A 20,259-nucleotide genomic window follows, 5' to 3' on the forward strand; every position below is an offset into this window, starting at 1 on the left:
CTATTTTTCATATTTGTTATCCTGCAAGATGATATGTTTCATGGTGAATCGTGAAGATTTAAATGAGCTACATGCGATTCTTGAGCCTTATATCGATGGATTAATTGAGAAATCTGGAGTATCAAAAGACCTTTTTAAAGGAGTTTCAATTTTTCGTGGACTATGTGCAGGATTGACGGGTTGTGTAACAACATCATCTACTTTGTATGCAATAATTCCTATTATGACTATAATCAGTCAATACCGACACCAAGTAAGACCTTTTAAATTTCTTCATCTCTATCCTGTGATCTATCCTTGGGAACGATCTCCTAGTGGTGTTATATTCTATTGTCAAATTTTAAATGAGTATTTTACAACATTCAGTATTATCACGGTAACAGCTAGTGTAGATAGTCTTTTTGTTTATTATGTATTTCAAATGGTCGGTATGATACGTGATATTTCATACAATATATCAACTTTGACTGATGAAAATTGTGAAGCAACTGTTCGACAATGTGTACGCCAATATGAAGTATTGCTTGAGTGCCGAAAAAAAGTCGATAAGGTTTTTGGTCCAATAATACTCTGGTCTATGGGAACCAACGCAATTGTACTGTGTGGACTTATTTTTCAACTGTCTCATGTAAGAAAATTCAAAATATCTAATCGAAAAAAAATTTTTAATGCATACCTTTAAGAATTACTGAATCAAGTATTTCAATAAAACTGACTAAATAAATATCAAAATTTGTCGTTTCAATGCTGATTATTAGAAATCTAAAATTATTGTCAATTGTAACAATAAAATTACCGCGTATTAATAATTTACATCGTCAAATTTAAAGCTGTAATAACTCGAACATTAGAATTCTTGACGTATATATTAAGCTGATTAAAAAAAAGTCTTATATATTTTTTTTTTTTTTTTTTTTTTTTTTTTCAAAAATCATGAGAAAAATATTGTTCAAGATGACAAAAATACAATACTGTTAAAGATTGAGCTCTTAATATTAATATGAGCAACCGCCTCATCGTAATTTTTGATTTTCTATTTAAATAAGATGGGAAACATTTTTTTCAAGTCTGAAATTTTATCATTCCTCAGAAAATCAGTGTATCGGAAAAATTTCCGAATATCTTACAGTGTATTTTTCATTTATTAAAAAAAGAAATTAAACTAGACTTGCTTTAATTAAAATTTTTAAAATTAGGCAAAATCAAGTTATTTTTCTTTGATCCGGATATTAACATTTAAATGCAAATAACTAAAGAGCTTTCAGGAATTTTGAAAACTTCGTAAAAAATAAGAGCTCACACTTTAACAGTATTTTTTTTTTATCTCGAACCATATACTTTGCATAAATTTAAAAAAAAATATTAGTTGATTTCTTTTTGAATCAGTCTAATATATATGAATCTATACAAGTGAAGTTATTTTTAAAAATGAATTTAAATGTTTAATAGAAAAAGAATCTACAAATATTAATTGCAATTTAATAGGCTAAAGCTATACCATTTCTTACAATGGTATTATGTGCGGCATATGTTAGTTTCAAAGTAACACAAATTTTTATGTTCGCATGGGCAGCATCAAAATTTACTACTGAGGTAATATTTTTTAATATCAAAATAATAAGACTATTCAAATGAATTTTAACTTAATAATTATTTCGGCAGAGTAATAAATTAAGAGACACTATTTATGCTGCGAATTGGATTGGAAATAAACGTGTTTCGACTTCAATAATAATTATGCTTACACAAAGACCATTGGTTGTTACAGCATGCAGCTATTCAACTATATCAATCGAAATGTTTTCAGCAGTAAGTGTTTATTTATTTTATTTATTTAAATGAATTCATATAAGTTACAAATTTTATCATTTATTATTGCTTAGGTTATGAATACGACAATATCATATTTTCTATTATTGAAAAATTTCGATACCGATGCATAAATGCATTAAAGCAAAAAATATCAAACAACAAGTACTTTCACTCAAATACTTTTGAGTATCATAAAAATCTTCATCACTATTACTGTAGTATATAAAAGTAGAAATTTATAGTTGTCGTCTGCTATTCCAATACGTTGTAATTACTGATAAATAAACAATTGGAAAAACGAAAACATACAATCGAACATGGAGAGAAAAAAATGGGAATTTTTCCAATTTTGCTTAGGGGAAATTCCTTCGTTGGCAAAGCAAGTTTTACTCTGTCAACATAGGAAATTTTACTAGAAAAAAATGAGAATATAACGATATTTTATATAAATTTTACCTACATCTTATTACAGGAATATCTTCTATATTACACTGTGAAAAATTTATAACAAGTTTTACTATGGGTGCATTATAACACCGGACCATAAGAAAACTGATACAAAATTTACAAGTGTCCCATAGTAAACGGTATGCGCAGATGACATGATTGGGACCTATGCGCATACGTTTACTATGGTACACTTGTAAATTTTGTATCAGTTTTCTTATGGTCCGGGGTTACAATGCACCCATAGTAAAATTTGATGGAAATTTTTCACAGTGTACCATTAGAAAAATTTCTACGTAGACATAGAAAAATTTCTCTGTTAACGTTGCTGAAATTCCTACGCTACCATTGGTACTTTTACTATGTCAACATAGGAATATTTTCTATGTTATTAGAATAATTTCTTCTATATTGACATAGAAATTTTTCTTAGGTTGGCAAAGAAAAAATTCCTCTGTTAGGATAGAAAATATTCCTACATTGACGTAGTAAAAATAACTACGTTTACATAGAAAAAATTCTTATGTCAACATAGAAAAATTGCTATGTCGCATAGGAAAAATCCACATGAAACTAAAACCAACAAAAAATACTAAATATTTTGGTCACTATTATTATTTAGGCCTTGAAGCGAAAAAATAGAAATGTGTGAAGGTTTAAGGTATACAACAATAGAGTTTTAAAGTTTTCAAAAAGATTTTGTGCAATTTAATTAAAAATTTTCTGTAGCACCTACCATTGAGCAAATGTTTTTAGAAATTCAATTAATATAAACGTGTACATAAAAGTCAATTACATCGTGTTTCCGACAGTATATAATCGTAAATTCAATTAATTACTTTTGATTTACTTAATAAGTTACGTAAAAAAAACCATCAGTTTACAAATATTTCATTCTTACATATATGGTAATTTTTTCCAATGTTACTTATATTAACATCGGAATTGTTCCTATACTACATTAGTTATTTTTCGAATGATAGTATGGAAAAATTTACATTGTTGATATAGAAATAATTCGTACGTAACAAAGAAAAATTTTCTATGTGACATAGTTAAAATTCATATGTTGACATAGTAAAACTTACAACGCCAAGAAAAGAGTTTCCCCTAAGCAAAATTGGAAAAATGCCCATTTTTTTCTCCCCGTAAATAGATTTATAACATACTGACGATTGAATTGGGAGGAAAGTTATTATTAACTAAAAAATAAAAATTTCAGTCATTAAGGGACAATCATGGTTCAGTAAAGGTTAAAATAAATGATAGTTATTATCTTCATAGGTGTTCGACACATTTAAACTTATAACGTTTAAAAATAGAGGATCTGTCATTTTGAAATATTTCATCAATCAATTCACCGAATCATAGTTTGAGTTAACATTTATGATGAATATGGTTAATATAAACTAAATCATATTTCAAATGTTATATAACTGGAACAAAACAATGAATACTGCATAAAACATCTTTACAATCTAAAGTATTTTTTTTATTGAAGACCGAACTAACTTTAGAAACTATTTAGTAAGAGATTAAACAGATATTTAAATATCTTGACTGAGATTACTACTAGAAATGCTGCAAGTATTCTATAGTCATGTCTGTATGAATATGAGGTTTGTAAAATAAGTAAAACTATAGATCAGACTCTTGTGTTCGCTGCACTCTCCTTTGGCTCGCTCAGCAAACTTTATTTAGTGTGGTGTTTTTTTCGAAGTTAATGAAAAATTGTTATATTGTCGCGTAAGAGAAATATTCATTTTCAGTTATGCATCGCTACTTTCGAATATACAACCAATTGTTGAAAAAAACAACGCTCTAAAAAAATACCAAAGAACAAGAAAAATAATCACGTTGGATTCCAAGGCCTACTTTCTACATAACAGAGCTTTGTAAATACTTTTGTCCAAATTTTTTTCACAAACAAATGACTTTATCATTTGTTTGTGATACATGATGTTATGTATCGCACGATACATAACAATCTCAGCTTAATTCATTGAAAATAATTCTATTATGTTTAGTCACCTAAAATTATTTAATAATAATTCATGAATTTCTGAAGTAAATTTATAAAAAACATTACGCATAAATAATTTTTAATCTATTTAATAGACTAAAATCAACACCTTTAGTATTGATAATATTATGTGTAGCCCTGACAAGTCTAGAAATATTTCAAGCTTTCATTTCAGGATGGACGGGATCACGTCTCACTATTGAGGTAATTAAACGCTTCTTTAAATTAGAAAATATTTTATGTATCTCAAAAAATTAAATTTATTGAACAAAACGACAGGATGAATCACGATTTTAGACTACAGGTGATATCAGCCTTCACTTACGGCTCGAGCAGCCAACTTCACCCTGGTCTGAAATCGTTTTATTTCATCACTTGTCACACAATATACTATTCACTTAATTATGAATAAATGAAAAATTTCGTCTATTTTAATAGAGTGAAAAACTACGTGACACTATATATGCAGCTGATTGGTTGGGAAATAAACAAGTTATGAATTCAATAATTATTATGCTCTCTCAAAAACCACTGATTATAAAAGCTTGTCGATTTGCTACTGTTTCAATTGAAATGTTTTCAGCAGTAAGTAATTTAAAACTAAATTTAATTGAATAATATTTCTTATTGATCAATAAATTATTTTTCAGATTATAAATAGAACGATATCATATTACTTGTTATTGAAAAATTTCGAAATAGACTCTTAAATACTCGATCAATTTTATACGTCGGAAATTAAGTGATAATAATTTAAATTCATAATCATATTCTTTTATAAATGTTTCTCCAGGTTCCATTATTATATAAGCAATTATAATTTTTGACAATTAATTGTTAAATATATATAATAGTATAAGCTCTCAATGATTAAGAGAAATTCAATTTTCATTCTGCACAGTAGATTACTAATTGAACTCACAGATTATTGATCATCAAATAATTAGTGTTACTAAAAATATATAATATTTTATAAAATATAGTATTATATTATTTTCAGATCTATCAATCTATTGGAGGTATACATAGTCGGTGTATTTTTAAAAGATATAATAAAATTAATTACTATATAAAAATATCCGTAGCTAAAATTGCCATTGATTCATTAAAAATAAAAAATTTTCAAAAGTAATATCGGTGCAAAAGCAGGGTAAACTGCGTCTGCTTGGAGAATGAACTTTAAAGATTTTAAAACACAAAAAATGTCAGTTCTTTATGAAAATTAATAAAAAATATCATTTATTGACAAGTATAGTGATTGAGTAAGTAAAAATATTCACAAAATAAAATATCTTAACACCGGTTTAGAATATTTACACCGGCAGTGACGTTATTTTTACACTGCTTTTGGTGTTGAAATTTAACACCGCTGATTTTAACACCTACACCGCTTGGACTTACCCCGGCGATTTTTTACAGTGGAGTATTGATTATTTAGAACAACAACGTGAACAAAACGGACACATATGAGAAATGAAAGCGCTGTTTAATAAGCCGATCTGTTCAAGTAAAGAGTTAAGCTGATACTGACGTCCCCACTACTGTTTAAAAATTATCGAATCAATATTATGCCAACTACGATAACTATTATGTCAATTAACAGCAATCATCAAGTTACGCTCAAGCTACATCGTAGGTAATTAACTTTTATATTGAAAATTGATTCTTATTTCTCCGTATTCTTTATACTCGACATAGTCTTTGGCGTAATATCGAAATCACAATTTTATTTATTGCCAGTTTTATTAAGTCTTTGAACCCTTCTTGCTATCTACTTCGAAAATAATACGCGAATATGATTGTCGAGAATCAGTTAGGGTATGTAAGATTCCAAACTCTTATAAGGCGTTTACTTTTCATTATTGGGTTTTGGAATACGAAAAATTCGAGTCCATTATTCCGATCATTACTACTTGTACACCTTTCTTTCTTTATACTGCCACTTATTGGTGTCGTTAATTTCTTCAAAACTCATATTTCAAATATCTTTCTTGCTACCAAAGGTTTAAGTGTTCTTGTGGGATATTCAACAGTTATTATGAAAGTATGGTATTATTTTTTATACAATTTATGTGTGCATGATAGTTATGCACAAGTGTAATCTCACTGATTTTTTACTATAAAACAAAAAAAAAATCGATATTTTTTAATTCTTTTTTTTTTAATTATTCTCGGCAAATTTACGGAAGAAAATGTCATGACGATAAAAAATAAATATTTGAATGAGTTCCATTAATGCAAAAGAACTAAAAATGTGTCTTTTTATTTCTTTCAAAACATTGTTACAAAAAAAAAAAATTTTTCAAGATACTTAAAATTTTTGTTTCTGAGTTTAAATACATTTATTTTCTATAAATAGTCTAATTATAGAACACCTAAAAAATTTATTATAATAATTTACTTTTTAAAAAATAGTATTTTTTATGAATTTTGCTTTTTTCTATTTTTTTTTTTTTTTTTTTTTAATTAATAATTTCGAAATTTTTATTTTTTTTTGGCAAAAAATTAGTGAGACCATGTTTTGGCATAATAAAGATGTATATTTTATATTATTTATTCTATATTTGTTATCCTGCAAGATGATATGTTTCATGGTGAATCGTAAAGATTTAAATGAGCTACATGCGACTCTCGAGCCTTATATCGATGGATTAGGTGAGAAATCGGGAGTATCAAAAGACCTTTTTAAAGGAGTTTCAATTTTTCGAGGACTATGTGCAGGATTGACGGGTTGTGTAACAGCATCATCTACTATGTATGCGATAATACCTATTCTGACTATAATCAGTCAATACAGACACCAAATAAGACCTTTAAAATTTCTTCATCTCTATCCTGTGATTTATCCTTGGGAACGATCTCCGAGTGGTCTTACATTCTATTGTCAAATTTTAAATGAATATCTTACAACATTTAGTATTATTACTGTAACAGCTAGTGTAGATTGTCTTTTCGTTTATTATATATTTCAAATGGTCGGTATGATACGTGATATTTCATATAATATATCATCTTTGACTGATGAAAATTGTGAAGCAACTGTTCGACAATGTGTACGCCAATATGAAGTATTGCTTGAGTGCCGAAAAAAAGTCGATAAGGTTTTTGGTCCAATAATACTCTGGTCTATGGGAACCAACGCAATTGTACTGTGTGGACTTATTTTTCAACTGTCTCATGTAAGAAAATTCAAAATTTCTAATTGAAAAAAAATTTTTAATGCATACCTTTGAGAATTACTGAATCAAGTATTTCATTAAAACTGACCAAATAAATATCAAAATTTGCCGTTTCATTGCTGATTTTCAGCAATCTAAAGTTATTGCCCACTATGATGTTAAAATTATCGCGTATTAATAATTTACAATGTCAACTTTAAAACCGTTATAACTCGAACGCTGGAATGCTTTATACACTGTAAAAAATAAGATTCTGACATCAAACTCCCTTTAGTATAAAAAAATTCGTTTGAACCTACAAAAACTTGTTTATCTGAAGAAAATCATTGGTATTGAATTGAAATCCCTACTCGATTATGAGAAATTACTTAAGCGCTTATGTTAAAGTTTTTGAGTTCGATCGTAATTAAACTAACATTTGAAACTATATGTAGAAATAATTTGATGCACACATTAAAAATGAAAAATATTCGACAACAATATGAGTGAATTCGTTACAATATATCGAACTGTATTTGAACGAAAGTCTTTATACTATCGATTAAATAAAAAAATTTATTTATCAAAAGAGTAACATATTTATCTCATTTAAATCAATGTATAAGCAATCGATTGTATATATCCATTCAATATGAAAACAAAGTACTAGAAGCACAATTAATTAAAACTTTTCTACTTGTTCTGTAGTGTAGCGGTAAAGCGTCTGACTCTCGCGCGTAGGGTGCTGGGTTCGAATCCTCCGGATAGCAATTACGATTATTAAATTTTTCTCAAGAAACTTGGCTATATCCAAATGCTTGGAATACTTCAGCCAAACGAATCTAATTTGACGTCAGAAATGTTTTTTTACAGTGTATAGATATTAGACTGAATTAAAAAAAAAGGAATGTTTTGTTTTTTCTATAGTTATACGGAAGATTTTGTTAGAGATGATGAAAAAAAAGTACTATGAAAGTTTGAGCTTTTAAGAATTAAAATTAACAACCGCATCATCCTAATTTTCGATTCGCAAACCCGTATATCGAAAAGATTACTGAATAATCTTGTTGAAAATAAAACGCTCTACAAAAAAGGTTTTCTATCATTTTTCGATAATTTCAATTTTTCAAACGTTATTCCAGATCAAAGTTGAATTCATAGTAAATTTTAGTATTATTAGACTTTTCCGCGAATCTATTAGACTTCTTACAAAATCTTATAAAGCCTTTTTTTTAGATCATTTTATTTCCTACAAATTATCGTTGACAAAGTTTGCCAAATTTTTGAAAGCTCTTTAGACACTTGTATTTAAAAGTAATTATTTAGAATCAGCCAGAATACGATTTCCCGAAACATATTGACATTTAAATGCAAATAACTAAAGAGTTTTCAAGAATTTTGAAAACTTCGTAAAAAATAAGAACTTACACTTTAACAGTATTTTCTTTCGTCATCTCAAACAATATTTTTCCTATCATTAAAAAAAAAGTAGCCGATTTTTTTGAATCAGTCAATTATACATACCAATCTATACAAGTGATTATTTTCAAGATGAATTTAAAATTTAAATAAACAAAGAACCTATAAATATTAATTGTAATTTAATAGGCTAAAACTATACCATTCCTTACAATGGTATTATGTGCGGCGTATGTTAGTTCCAAAGTAACCCAAATTTTTATGTTCGCATGGGCAGCATCAAAATTTACTACTGAGGTAATATTTTTTAATATCAAAATAATAAGACTATTCAAATGAATTTTAACTTTATAATTATTTCGGCAGAGTAATAAATTAATAGACACTATTTATGCTGCGAATTGGGTTGGAAATAAACGTGTTTCGACTTCAATAATAATTATGCTTTCCCAAAGACCACTGGTTGTTACAGCATGCAGCTATTCAACTATATCAATCGAAATGTTTTCAGCAGTAAGTGTTTATTTATTTTATTCCCGGGAAAAACGAATCATATATGGTCATATACGGCCATGTATACCCATATATAGTTATATATCAGAGTCCACCATTTACTTTTTCTCGTCTCGGAAATTATATATGGCCATATATGGGCGTAAGGTGGTCTAAAAAAAACTTTTCTTTCCATCATCTCAAATATTTCTGTGAGGTATAAAAAAAATTCTCGCCAACGGCCAGCCTGATATCTCAATTCTACGCTGCGCTCAATCATTTTCAGTAATTTTATGGATTTATACATCAAAATTCATACATATTCACAAAATAGAAAATATAGTTTCGCTATAAAACTAACAATTCATTAATTTTAAATAAGTCTATTGTAAATAATATTTGCTGTAAGATCAAACAATTCAAATTCAAAGAAAATGTATCATCAATCAGTATTAACATTAACCTTTCTAGTTCTACAACTCAAAAACTGTTAGTCGGACAGGTTTGCTTAATTTAACTTTTTTGTAGAAAATTTAATTCCCGACAAAAGCTGTATGCTTGTTTTTTCTAAAAGAATTTTTTTAATACCGAAAAATCGAGTTGAAATGTAAAAAAAATTTTCCCTGTGTTATTTATAAGGAAAATCGAATTTTTCAAAGAGTGGAGTCTCTAATTAACTCAGAATTTTTTTTTCCAAGGGCGATATTTTTTTTCTATAAATTATCAGATTTTCAGGTAGGACCGAAAAAAAAAATATCGCCTAAAGATGAACTACCCTAATATATCTTTATATCAAAGTATATTATTTACATTTTTGTCTCGGAAATTATAAATGGTCAATTCGTGTCAGGGTCACTGCTTTTCAAAAAAGGTCTGTTGTGTATTTAGAATAAACCTGACCATTTAAGAGATATTCAAGCTCTGAGTAAAAAGAAAATTTTCATAAAGTAACTTAAAATTTTGCTCTACACGGAAAAAAATAAATAACAATAGCTACCATGTTCGATAACAATCAGCGCCATCTGTCGAAACAAAATGAAATGGTAGTGGGTCCTATCTAAATAGTACTGGCAACTTTCTAGATTGTTCTCAGCGGCATGTCAGATGTTATCTCCTATACATTTCACTTAACCGCACTATATATGGTCATATATGATCCATTTTTCCCGGATGTATTTCAATAAATTTATATAGGTTATAAATATTATCTTTTATCATTGCTTAGGTTATGAATACGACAATATCATATTTTCTATTATTGAAAAATTTTGATCCTGATGCATAAATGCATTAAACCCAAAAATATCAAAAAAACAAGTACTTTCATTCGAATACTTTTGAGCATCATAATAATCTCCATGATTATTACTGTAGTATATAAAAGTAGAAGGTTATATAATTGACGTCTGCTATCCCAAAACATTGTGATATGTTGCCGCGACCAGTTACCCTTGGACAAAATAACCTCAACTCGGAGGGAAATTATTATTAATTAAAAAAATAAAAATTTCGGTCATTAAGAAATAATCAGGATTTAGCATCCGTTAAAATAAATTATAAATTAGTTATTATTTTGACAGATTTTCGAAACATTTGAGCTTGCAACGTTTAAAAATAAAAGGTCTGTAATTTTAAAATATTTAATCAATAAATTCACTGAATCATAGTTTTTGTTAACATTTATGATGGATTTGATTGATATAAACTGAATTATATTTCAAATGTTATATAACCGAAACAAAGGAACAAATATTTAATAAAATATTCTTACAATCTAAAGTATTTTTCTGCTGAAACCTGAACTAATTTTAGGAAACATATAATAAGAGATCGAACAGATATTTAAAAATCTTGACTTAAATTGCTACTAGAGATGCTGCAAGTATTCTATAATCATGTCTATATGAATATAAGGTTTGTAAAATAAGTAAAAATATACATGACATTTATGTTTGCCGCACTCTCCTTCGGCTCGCACAGCAAACTTCATTTAGTGTGGTGTTTGTTTCAACGTTTATCTAGAATTATTATACTATCACGTTAGAAAAAAATTTTTTCTTAGTTTTGCATCGCTACTTTCGATTAAATAACTAATTATTATAAATATCGCGCTCTTGAAAAGTATTAAAGGACAAAAAAAATTAATCACGTTGAACTCCTATGTTTGATTCCTACATCGAGAGAGCTTTGCATACCCGGAGGACTTTACACGGCCGTTTAGTGTAAAATAACGGTGTCAAAAATGATTGGTGTAAACATCCATCTGTGTAATTTTATACGGTGTAATCTACTTATTTTACACCATTCCATGTTACCCATTATAATTTTAATTGATGAGCAACAAATGAACAATGAACATTTTTAATTTTTAATTTTCACACCAAAATTTTTACACCGAGCCATTTACACTACACCGGGTCCAAAAAATTTTTACTGTGTATGCATCACAGAGAAACTGTGACTTAATTAAACTGTTGAAAAACTCACGACACATGAATGAAAAAAAAAAAATTGATCATTTTCATAAAGACCAGAAAGAAAATACTCAAAGATAGTGATTAAAAGTGTTTCATAATTGTTAGAATAAAAAACTAACCCGCGATTGAAGACATAAAAAAATTTGCACGAATTATTTTTAATTTACGTGAGTACTGAACAAAAAACTGTTGGAGACTGATGAATTATGATAGCAGACATTTGTTAAGTATTGATCATTCTAACCGTAAGGTGCGTATAGGTATAAAAGATTATTATCTTTTATAATAAGACAATCTGTTCAGGTAAAGAGTTAAGCTAAGACTGACTCCCCCACTACTGTGTATAAATTTTCGAATCAATATTAAATCTATTACGAGAACTATTATGTCAATCAGCGGCAATCATCTGCTTATTCTCAGGATACTAAGTAGATAATTAACTTCTATAATATAAATTGATTCTTACTTCTCAGAATCATTTATTTTCTATATATTATCTAATATAATATATCAGAACAACTGTTCAATTTAATATCAGTTTCAATCAGGCTACTAACTCTTTACGTCACATATTTTATATATTGTACGCGAATATGCTTGTCGAGAAACGAATAGAATATATGAAATTTCAAACTCTGATAAGGCGATTGCTTTTGGTTATTGGATTCTGGTCATCAAAAAATTCAAATATATTATTTCAATCATTATTATTCTTACACCTGTCCTTTTTCATAATACCAATTATTGGGGTATTTAATTTTTTCAAAACTCACATTTCAAATATCTTTCTTGCTACCAAAGGTTTAAGTGTTCTTGTGGGATATTCAACAGTTATTATGAAAGTATGGTATTATATTTTACACAGTTGATGTATACACATTTAGAAATTTTGTGTTGAGTTCAACACAAATCGTGTGTTGCAAACGTTCTACACAAATTTTTGTGTTAATTCAAAACATTGTGCTTGTGTTGATCTTCAACACCAATTTTATGTTCAATAATTGAACTCATAAAATCTGTTATTTTGACAAAAAAATTGTGTAACTTTAACAGACTCTTCGTGTTAGAATTAACAAATGAATATAAGCAAATAACCAAACCAACTCAAGTATACTAATCTACCCTTAGTACAACTTATGTCAATTTAGAAAACAATTAGTTCGAGTATCTGTGATTTTTCTAAAAAACGGAGCTATGAAATATCTTCCCATAAAATGAGACTAAACAAATCATTGAACCTGATCATAAAAATATGAAAGTCATCTATGATTATATTTAATTGTAAGGGAGACCGGGGCAAGACGGCCCCCTGGGGCAAGAAGGCCCACCTCAAAAATTAACCAAAATTTCTTTTTTCTTGTTTTCTTTTGATTATCACAAATTCAGATTATTTACTTATTTTTAGCCTTATACGTGAAACTAGGGGCAAAATGAACCACTCAAAAATTCTAAAAAAAAATGTATTTCATACTATGATAACCTAATCATAATTAATTTAATAGAAATATCATTTTTTGGTTAATTTTATGGATTTGGAGTAAAATAGAGCATTTGAAAAAGTTAAAAATACCAATAATCAATTTTTTATTCAATAGAAAAATACTTATTAATCAATTAAGTTATTTTTAATTAAATAACTTTCAATTTATTCATATAATTTGTTATAAGATCCAACAAAACAATTATAATTATTATATGTAACATTATGAATAATATATTTATAAAATTTGGTAATATGTTTGGAAAAAAAATTAAAACACTCAATTTTTTTCTACAGAAGTGAATAAATTACTCGTATTATATCAAAAAAGGTTATTTCGAGTAATATTAAAGTGAACACAGTTGTTAAAGAGAAAAATATAAACATTTGTGACGCGGGAAATTTTTTTACAATTAAAAAAAAAAATTATTTTCATTTGTTTTCGGAGGGGACCGTCTTCCCCTAAAAAAAAATTTTTTTTTCAGGAGCTTCACTAAAATTTTGTTGAATTGAGTTAAAGTTGGACGAGAGTAAATCGACTTGATGGTTAAAAGCCACAAAGAATAATAATCGGCTTAGGTGGGCCGTCTTGCCCCGGTCTCCCTTAAATAAACTATAATCCAAGTTTCCTTGCAGACAATGCTGCTACAATGCTTTGCTTGGTTATAATAATGAAAACATGTGCGAGAGTATTTAGCTAAATAACACAAATTTTGCATTAATTTTCGAATAACAAGAAATGTAAACAATCCGGATTTTCTAATCATTTAACATAAAAAATCTGTTCAAGTAAAGTAACACAAATGATTATGTGCTGAACTAATAGATTTCTGTGTTGAAAATCAACACAAAAAAATGTTAACCAAGTAATTTTTCAAGACAAACACACAAATTTCTAATTGTGTACACGGAAAGAAAATAGTTGTGGCTACTCTCTGGAATAGTAATGAGTACTTTCTGTAAAAAAAAAATTTTCTACAGTACTGTATGTTATCTAGACTATATCCACTACTCTCCGGATAGTACTGAGTACCATCCCGGACAGTAGAGGATATAGTCTAGATAGTAGTGGATACACTCTAGATAGCATACAGTACTCTCTAAAATTTTTTTTTTACAGAAAGTACTCAGCAATATCCGAGAATAGCTACAACTATTTTTTTTTCCGTGTATACAAGAAGTTAATATTTTTTATATTTTTCACTCTGCAAGATATTATGTTTCATTATCAATCGTAAAGATATTAATGACCTGCATACAATTCTCGATCCATATATCGATGAACTAATAAAAAAATCTGGGCTATCGAATATTATTTTAAATGGAATTACAAGTTTTCGACGTTTGTGTAAAATTGCAACGGGTTTTGTTACTATATCTTGCACTTCTTACGCGATAGCGCCTATTATTTCAATAATTAGCCAATGGAGACATCATATACGGCCTATTAAATATAATCTTATTTATCCAACTGATTATCCTTGGGAACACCCTCCCAGTGGACTCTTGTACAATTGTCATTTTTTGAATGAATATCTAACAACATTTAGTATTATTTCGGTAACTGCAAGTATAGATAGTCTTTTTGTTTATTATGTGTTTCAAATAATCGGTATGATACGTGATATTTCGCACCACATGTCATGTTTTAATGAGGAAAATAGTGAAGCAACCATACGTCATTGTGTACTCCAATATGAAATATTGATAGAATGTCGGAGGAAAATTGAAAAAGTTTATGGACCAATTATACTTTGGTCTATGGGCACCAATGCAATCATACTCTGTGCTGTTATTTTTCAACTGTCTCATGTAAGAAAAAAATTTTTTTATTAAATACATGTTGACTACTTCCTTTTTTGGAAAATTTTTATTCTGAAAAATATTAGATAAAAATTATTTGGATTCATGGACACATAAATCTAGCATTCTATTCAAATCTACATAGATTTGATATTTTTATTATTCAAATTTGTTGATCAGCGTAGACCAAAGCTCAAAAAAAGATAAATTGTCAAGTTATAAAAATTAAAAATTTCGATTTTAAAAGAGACGAGGAGCTTAAAAAATTTTTTTTTATCTACAAAAATCTTCATGAATCTAAATAAATTTTGATTGATCCATTAATATTGATTTAGTTCTAGTTTAAAAAAGTAGTTGATGAAATGAATGCACGAAGAAGAACGCCGTTAAATGTCTAGTCAGCGTTATTCAGTCGTAGTTATAAAAAGTGTTAAAAAAAAAAAATTTTTTTTTTTTTTTTTTTTTTTGTATCAAGTATTGGGATAATTATATTCTATTTATTACACTTTACTTATTAATCCTAACGTGGTCAGTTTTTAGATAAAAATTTGATAATCGCGATTGCTATCCGGAGGATTCGAACCCAGCACCCGATCGAATTATATTTTCATTCAAATATAATTTGATATTTCGTAACAAATACATTTGAATTCTTGTCAAATTATTCCGTTTTAAGGTGAGTGCGTGAATTTATTTCTACAATCTCATCGAATTTTCTACCCAAAAAACTCGTCGGTTGACACAACACGTTCAGTATAATACGACATTTCAAGAGTTTAGTTAAATTTAAAAAAATTCAAAAGTTTGATTCAACAAGTTATTATTTTTAAATCAAGTTCATCGAAACTTAAATTAAAATATATTTTACTATTCAATCGAATGTTGTTTAATAACGGCCAAGTCTAAAAATTTTAACATAAACCCTTAAGCAATTTTTTATAATCGAGTAGAGCTTTCAAGCCAATAAAAATGATATTCTTGAGACAAACTATTTTTCGTTGGTTCAAACAAATTTGGTTTCACTGATAAGGAAATTTGTTAAACTTTTAGGGAGTTTGATGTCAGTACCTCATTTTTTACAGTGTCGAGATTTTGGTCATGTTAATTAATTAGCTAAATTCAAAGTGACGTCATAAAAGAGAGAGGTGATAGATTAGTTAGTGGCTTGAATCATTGAGTAGGGATATACTCCGCTCATTTCACTAAAATTTCATGATTTAATATAAAAAGTAGTGATTTAATATATATTAAATCACATTTTTGAACAACCAAAAATTATTATATTTTAATATAAAATTTTATGAGCCTGACTTTAGCGTTAGCGGAGTATTCTTCGGGTATGAGTTACATTAAGCTAAATATATGTAGATACTTGTCTTATTTTCATAATATATCAAAGTACTAGTATTCTTAAAAATATGTCTAAAATTAAACGAAAAAAGTATCGAAATTGTTAATCATTCAACAGGCAAAATCTATACCATTCACTGTAATGGTTTTGTGTGCAGCATATGCTGGATTAAAATTAACACAAATTTTTATTTTCGCATGGGCTGGATCGCAACTAACAACTGAGGTAAATTGAACAAATTTAAAAATAATAATACCACTAAATGGATTCCCAATTAGCATTTATTTCAATAGAGTGAAAATTTAATAGACACTATATATGCCGCCAATTGGTTTGGAAATAAACGTACTATGACTTCAATAATAATTATGCTTTCACAAAAACCACTGGTATTAACAGCTTGCAGCTTATCAACCGTATCAATCGATATGTTTGTATCAGTAAGTATTTAACATTCGTATTAATATGAATTAAAATCAAATGATAATTGTTATGTTATTATTTCTCAGGTGATAAATACGACAATCTCTTATTATTTATTACTAAAAACTTTTGATCCCGATTCTTGAATTCATGTTAAGAAAAAAATAAAATACTTTGAATTTTATAATTACGACTGTACTGTAGTTTGTAAAATTTTAAATTTATGACTGCAATTTTTGAATTTCAAATAAATATAACCGAGTTATAGTTTCCATAAAATTTCATAATGAAAATAATTAATGCATAATATATTCAAAATTTGATCCACAATAATGAAATAAATTTTTTTTTAATTTTTAAATACTTTTCTATTAAAAAAAAAAATAATATTGCTATTAGACAATGATTTATTCTCACCGGCTTCTAGATTAAGACTGAGGCTTCAAAATCCACATTATACAATTTCCGATCGATAAAAAAACTATTACAATAATTTGCGGCAAAAAAAAGTTTTTTAAAATGATTAATGTATTAATGCACGGAGTATAAATTTATATTTGATTAGTATATTAATTTTTTTTCAAAAAACTTTTAAATTGAGCAAGTAAGAAAATTACGCAGATAATTTCTTCATTATCGTGCAATTTAGTTTCATGTGCACATACGAGTTCTTTGTCTTGGAAAGATGTCTAAAAGTAGAATCTCCGATTATAAAGCATATCGCGGACTTACTAAAACATTACTTACAGTCGGAGGTCTCTGGCCTTACAGTAATTCAAATATCTTTTATCGATTTCTACCTTATATACAGATTATTTTAAATTTAGGAATGGCCCTAGCGATACTTGGTTTCGTGCACGATCATTTTTCAAATATTGCTCTTGTGACACGTGGCATGAGCGTTATGACAAGTTTTTTGACGACTATTTTAAAGGTACTGGAATTGATAAAAATCAATATAGATAAATTTATATCGTATGCATTTTACAGGTTACATGTTTGGTGATAAATAAAAAAGATTTAATGGAGCTACACGAAAATCTCGATCCATACTTGAATGATTTATTAAAAAATTCTCCATCAACAGAAGTTATTTTAAAAGACATCAACAGCTTCAAATTTTTATCATGGGGTCTTACTTTTTTTGCATTTATTGCCATGTGTTTTTTAATTTTTACTCCATTGCTATTTATATTACACTGTCATCAACATGAAATAGAGTTAATTAATTACCCGCTAATCTATCCGAGTGTTTACCCATGGAAAATAATATCAAATGGATGGATTTATAAACTGAATTATATTTTTGAAACACTTGCATCATTAATACTATTTTTCGTTACCGCAAGTGTAGATTCTTTATTTACTCTTTATGTTTTTCAAATGGTTGGACTATTAAGGGAAATTTCGTACTGTATTACACGTCTTGATGAAAAAAACGTTGATAAAGACAGTGTAATTTGTAAATGCATTACTCAGTATGAAAAATTAATGAGATGTCGTGAGATACTTGAAAAAATTTATGGTCCGGTGATTCTTTGGATTATGACAACTAATGCTGTTGTACTTTGTACATTATTATTCCAGATATCACAGGTATGAATTTAATTTAAAAAAAAAAAATCATTGCTTATTAAATGGTTAATCGTTTGAAATATAAATGAGTACTTATAGATGAAAAGTATATCCGTTACACGAGGATTGTTATTCACTACATATATTACATTGAAGATGATTCAAACATTCATGTATGCATGGAGCGGATCGTGTTTAACTGACGAGGTAATTTAAAAAAATATTATTTTTTGTATTTTAAATTAAACTGGAATTTTCGAATAGAGTGAAAATTATAAAGATGCTGTTTATGCCGCCCACTGGTATGGAAACAAACGTTTCATGACTTCGGTTATCATTATGCTTGCACAAAGACCATTAACTTTAACTGCCTGTAATTTTTCTACTGTTTCGCTTAAAATTTTTGTAATGGTAAGTATTTAAAATCTATTCCTACGAATTCTTCGTCAGTTGTAATTTTTTTTTTCAACATCATCGATCCTCTACTGAGACAATAATTGATTACTGAATATTGGTTACTGATTTTAAGTAAAACTACTATAGTATTCAGTTGTGTATAGATGTTATGAAAAATAATATTGAAATTGTCACTTTGACAACCGAAAACGCGTTTCCTGTAAAAATAAGTATAAAATACTCATGCTTGCCGCACACGCCTTCGGCTCGTGCAACCAACGATACAGATAGAGTATTATACTTTTTTTCTACAAAATGCATAAAGTATTAGTAAAGTATTGTGTCATAAAAATAAAAAACAAACAAATTTTATGATACTGCACTAATATTTCTACTAATAATAGTATATTGTGTGACAACGGATGAAATGAAACTACTCTAGACCAGGGTGAAGTTGGCTGACATCACCCGCAGTCTGAAATCGTGATTGATCCTGAATTACACACTATATTTTTCATGATTACTTGCATTGGAATTTCAAATTTTAGTATCAGCAGCCAGTCAGAAACAAGTTAATTTAAGACCAATGGAGTAATCAGCTATTAGGGTAAGCGTAAATTGTCATTTGTAGTTGATGATCAAGTAGTAACTATAAATATTATTTTCTCCCCTCTGGGCGGAAAGCGGCATCTTCGTTTCGCTGTGCGAAACGAAGATGCCGCTTTCCGCCTCCGTCGAGTAGAAAAATAATATACACACCTTGGGCAATAAATAAGAAAGCCTCAGATATTACATGTAATTGTTGGCCGAGGTTTTTCTTCAGCCACTAATTACATGTGATTGGAGACATTTCTTACTTTACTGTCCCAGGTATGTAATATTCTATGACTCTTCCCAAGGGACGAAACAAGTTTGTATCTGCCCACTGGCTAAAGGCGTTCAAATTTACTAGCGTTGAACTGCATCTTTTGACTGGCTGTAGAGACACTGAAACTTTAAGTTTCGATGCTGGGATCATGGCAAAAAAATTCTTAACCATAATATTTCAATTATTTTAAATTTTCAGGTACTCAATACGACAGTATCTTATTTCTTCTTATTACAAACACTAGACTACCAAGAATAAAAGTAATTAGTGATAAATAATTGTATTCACTGGTTTTCAAAATTTTATTGTAAGCTCAATATAGCAACTTAAACGCACACATAATTGAGATTTTATATTTAAATTAGTGTATGTTATTATTCAAGAAAAAAATGATGTGCTCGTCTACAGTAATTGATAATAATTAAAAAATTGTTATAATTATGATCGTTTTAAGGAAAGAATATTTTATGAAAGTATCTAAAACATTACTCTCTGAAAATGAATCAGTGAAAAGTACTGCAAATCAGTGAATATT

At 28.1% G+C, this 20,259-nt stretch overlaps 4 protein-coding genes across 4 annotated transcripts; all 4 read left to right on the forward strand.

Annotated features, from left to right (window-relative positions):
* Window positions 1–28: 28 nt before the first annotated feature.
* Window positions 29–1,943, forward strand: LOC103571548 (odorant receptor 13a-like). Its single transcript, XM_014442693.2, has 4 exons — window positions 29–628; window positions 1,486–1,593; window positions 1,663–1,809; window positions 1,884–1,943. Exons 1-4 carry the CDS (start codon window positions 29–31, stop codon window positions 1,941–1,943), a joined length of 915 nt encoding a protein of 304 aa, XP_014298179.2.
* A 4,134-nt stretch (window positions 1,944–6,077) lies between these two features.
* On the forward strand, window positions 6,078–10,636 carry LOC128667458 (odorant receptor 13a-like). The gene is made up of 5 exons (XM_053737425.1): window positions 6,078–6,326; window positions 6,862–7,461; window positions 9,049–9,156; window positions 9,226–9,372; window positions 10,577–10,636. The coding sequence occupies exons 1-5, from the start codon at window positions 6,078–6,080 to the stop codon at window positions 10,634–10,636; spliced, it is 1,164 nt and encodes a 387-aa protein (XP_053593400.1).
* Window positions 10,637–12,421: 1,785 nt separating this feature from the next.
* Window positions 12,422–17,031, forward strand: LOC106693730 (uncharacterized). Its single transcript, XM_053737426.1, has 5 exons — window positions 12,422–12,577; window positions 14,521–15,120; window positions 16,580–16,687; window positions 16,756–16,902; window positions 16,972–17,031. The coding sequence occupies exons 1-5, from the start codon at window positions 12,422–12,424 to the stop codon at window positions 17,029–17,031; spliced, it is 1,071 nt and encodes a 356-aa protein (XP_053593401.1).
* Window positions 17,032–17,570: 539 nt separating this feature from the next.
* LOC106693729 (odorant receptor 13a-like) lies at window positions 17,571–19,982 on the forward strand. The gene is made up of 5 exons (XM_014442691.2): window positions 17,571–17,819; window positions 17,876–18,481; window positions 18,560–18,667; window positions 18,725–18,871; window positions 19,923–19,982. Exons 1-5 carry the CDS (start codon window positions 17,571–17,573, stop codon window positions 19,980–19,982), a joined length of 1,170 nt encoding a protein of 389 aa, XP_014298177.2.
* Window positions 19,983–20,259: the final 277 nt, after the last annotated feature.

The sequence above is a fragment of the Microplitis demolitor genome, chromosome 3 (assembly GCF_026212275.2).
Source record: "Microplitis demolitor isolate Queensland-Clemson2020A chromosome 3, iyMicDemo2.1a, whole genome shotgun sequence".
In the NCBI taxonomy this organism is placed as follows: domain Eukaryota; kingdom Metazoa; phylum Arthropoda; class Insecta; order Hymenoptera; family Braconidae; genus Microplitis; species Microplitis demolitor.

Bases quoted from the DNA above. Each gene is read 5' to 3' on its own strand.
- LOC103571548 (XM_014442693.2), top strand. From the start codon at position 29: ATGATATGTTTCATGGTGAATCGTGAAGATTTAAATGAGCTACATGCG. The intron at 629-1,485 runs GTAAGAAAATTC...GCAATTTAATAG, and splicing joins TTATTTTTCAACTGTCTCAT to GCTAAAGCTATACCATTTCT. The intron at 1,594-1,662 runs GTAATATTTTTT...TTATTTCGGCAG, and splicing joins CATCAAAATTTACTACTGAG to AGTAATAAATTAAGAGACAC.
- LOC128667458 (XM_053737425.1), top strand. From the start codon at position 6,078: ATGATTGTCGAGAATCAGTTAGGGTATGTAAGATTCCAAACTCTTATA. The intron at 7,462-9,048 runs GTAAGAAAATTC...GTAATTTAATAG, and splicing joins TTATTTTTCAACTGTCTCAT to GCTAAAACTATACCATTCCT. The intron at 9,157-9,225 runs GTAATATTTTTT...TTATTTCGGCAG, and splicing joins CATCAAAATTTACTACTGAG to AGTAATAAATTAATAGACAC.
- LOC106693730 (XM_053737426.1), top strand. From the start codon at position 12,422: ATGCTTGTCGAGAAACGAATAGAATATATGAAATTTCAAACTCTGATA. The intron at 12,578-14,520 runs GTATTTAATTTT...TCACTCTGCAAG, and splicing joins TCATAATACCAATTATTGGG to ATATTATGTTTCATTATCAA. The intron at 16,903-16,971 runs GTAAGTATTTAA...ATTATTTCTCAG, and splicing joins CAATCGATATGTTTGTATCA to GTGATAAATACGACAATCTC.
- LOC106693729 (XM_014442691.2), top strand. From the start codon at position 17,571: ATGTCTAAAAGTAGAATCTCCGATTATAAAGCATATCGCGGACTTACT. The intron at 17,820-17,875 runs GTACTGGAATTG...TGCATTTTACAG, and splicing joins TTTTGACGACTATTTTAAAG to GTTACATGTTTGGTGATAAA. The intron at 18,482-18,559 runs GTATGAATTTAA...GAGTACTTATAG, and splicing joins TATTATTCCAGATATCACAG to ATGAAAAGTATATCCGTTAC.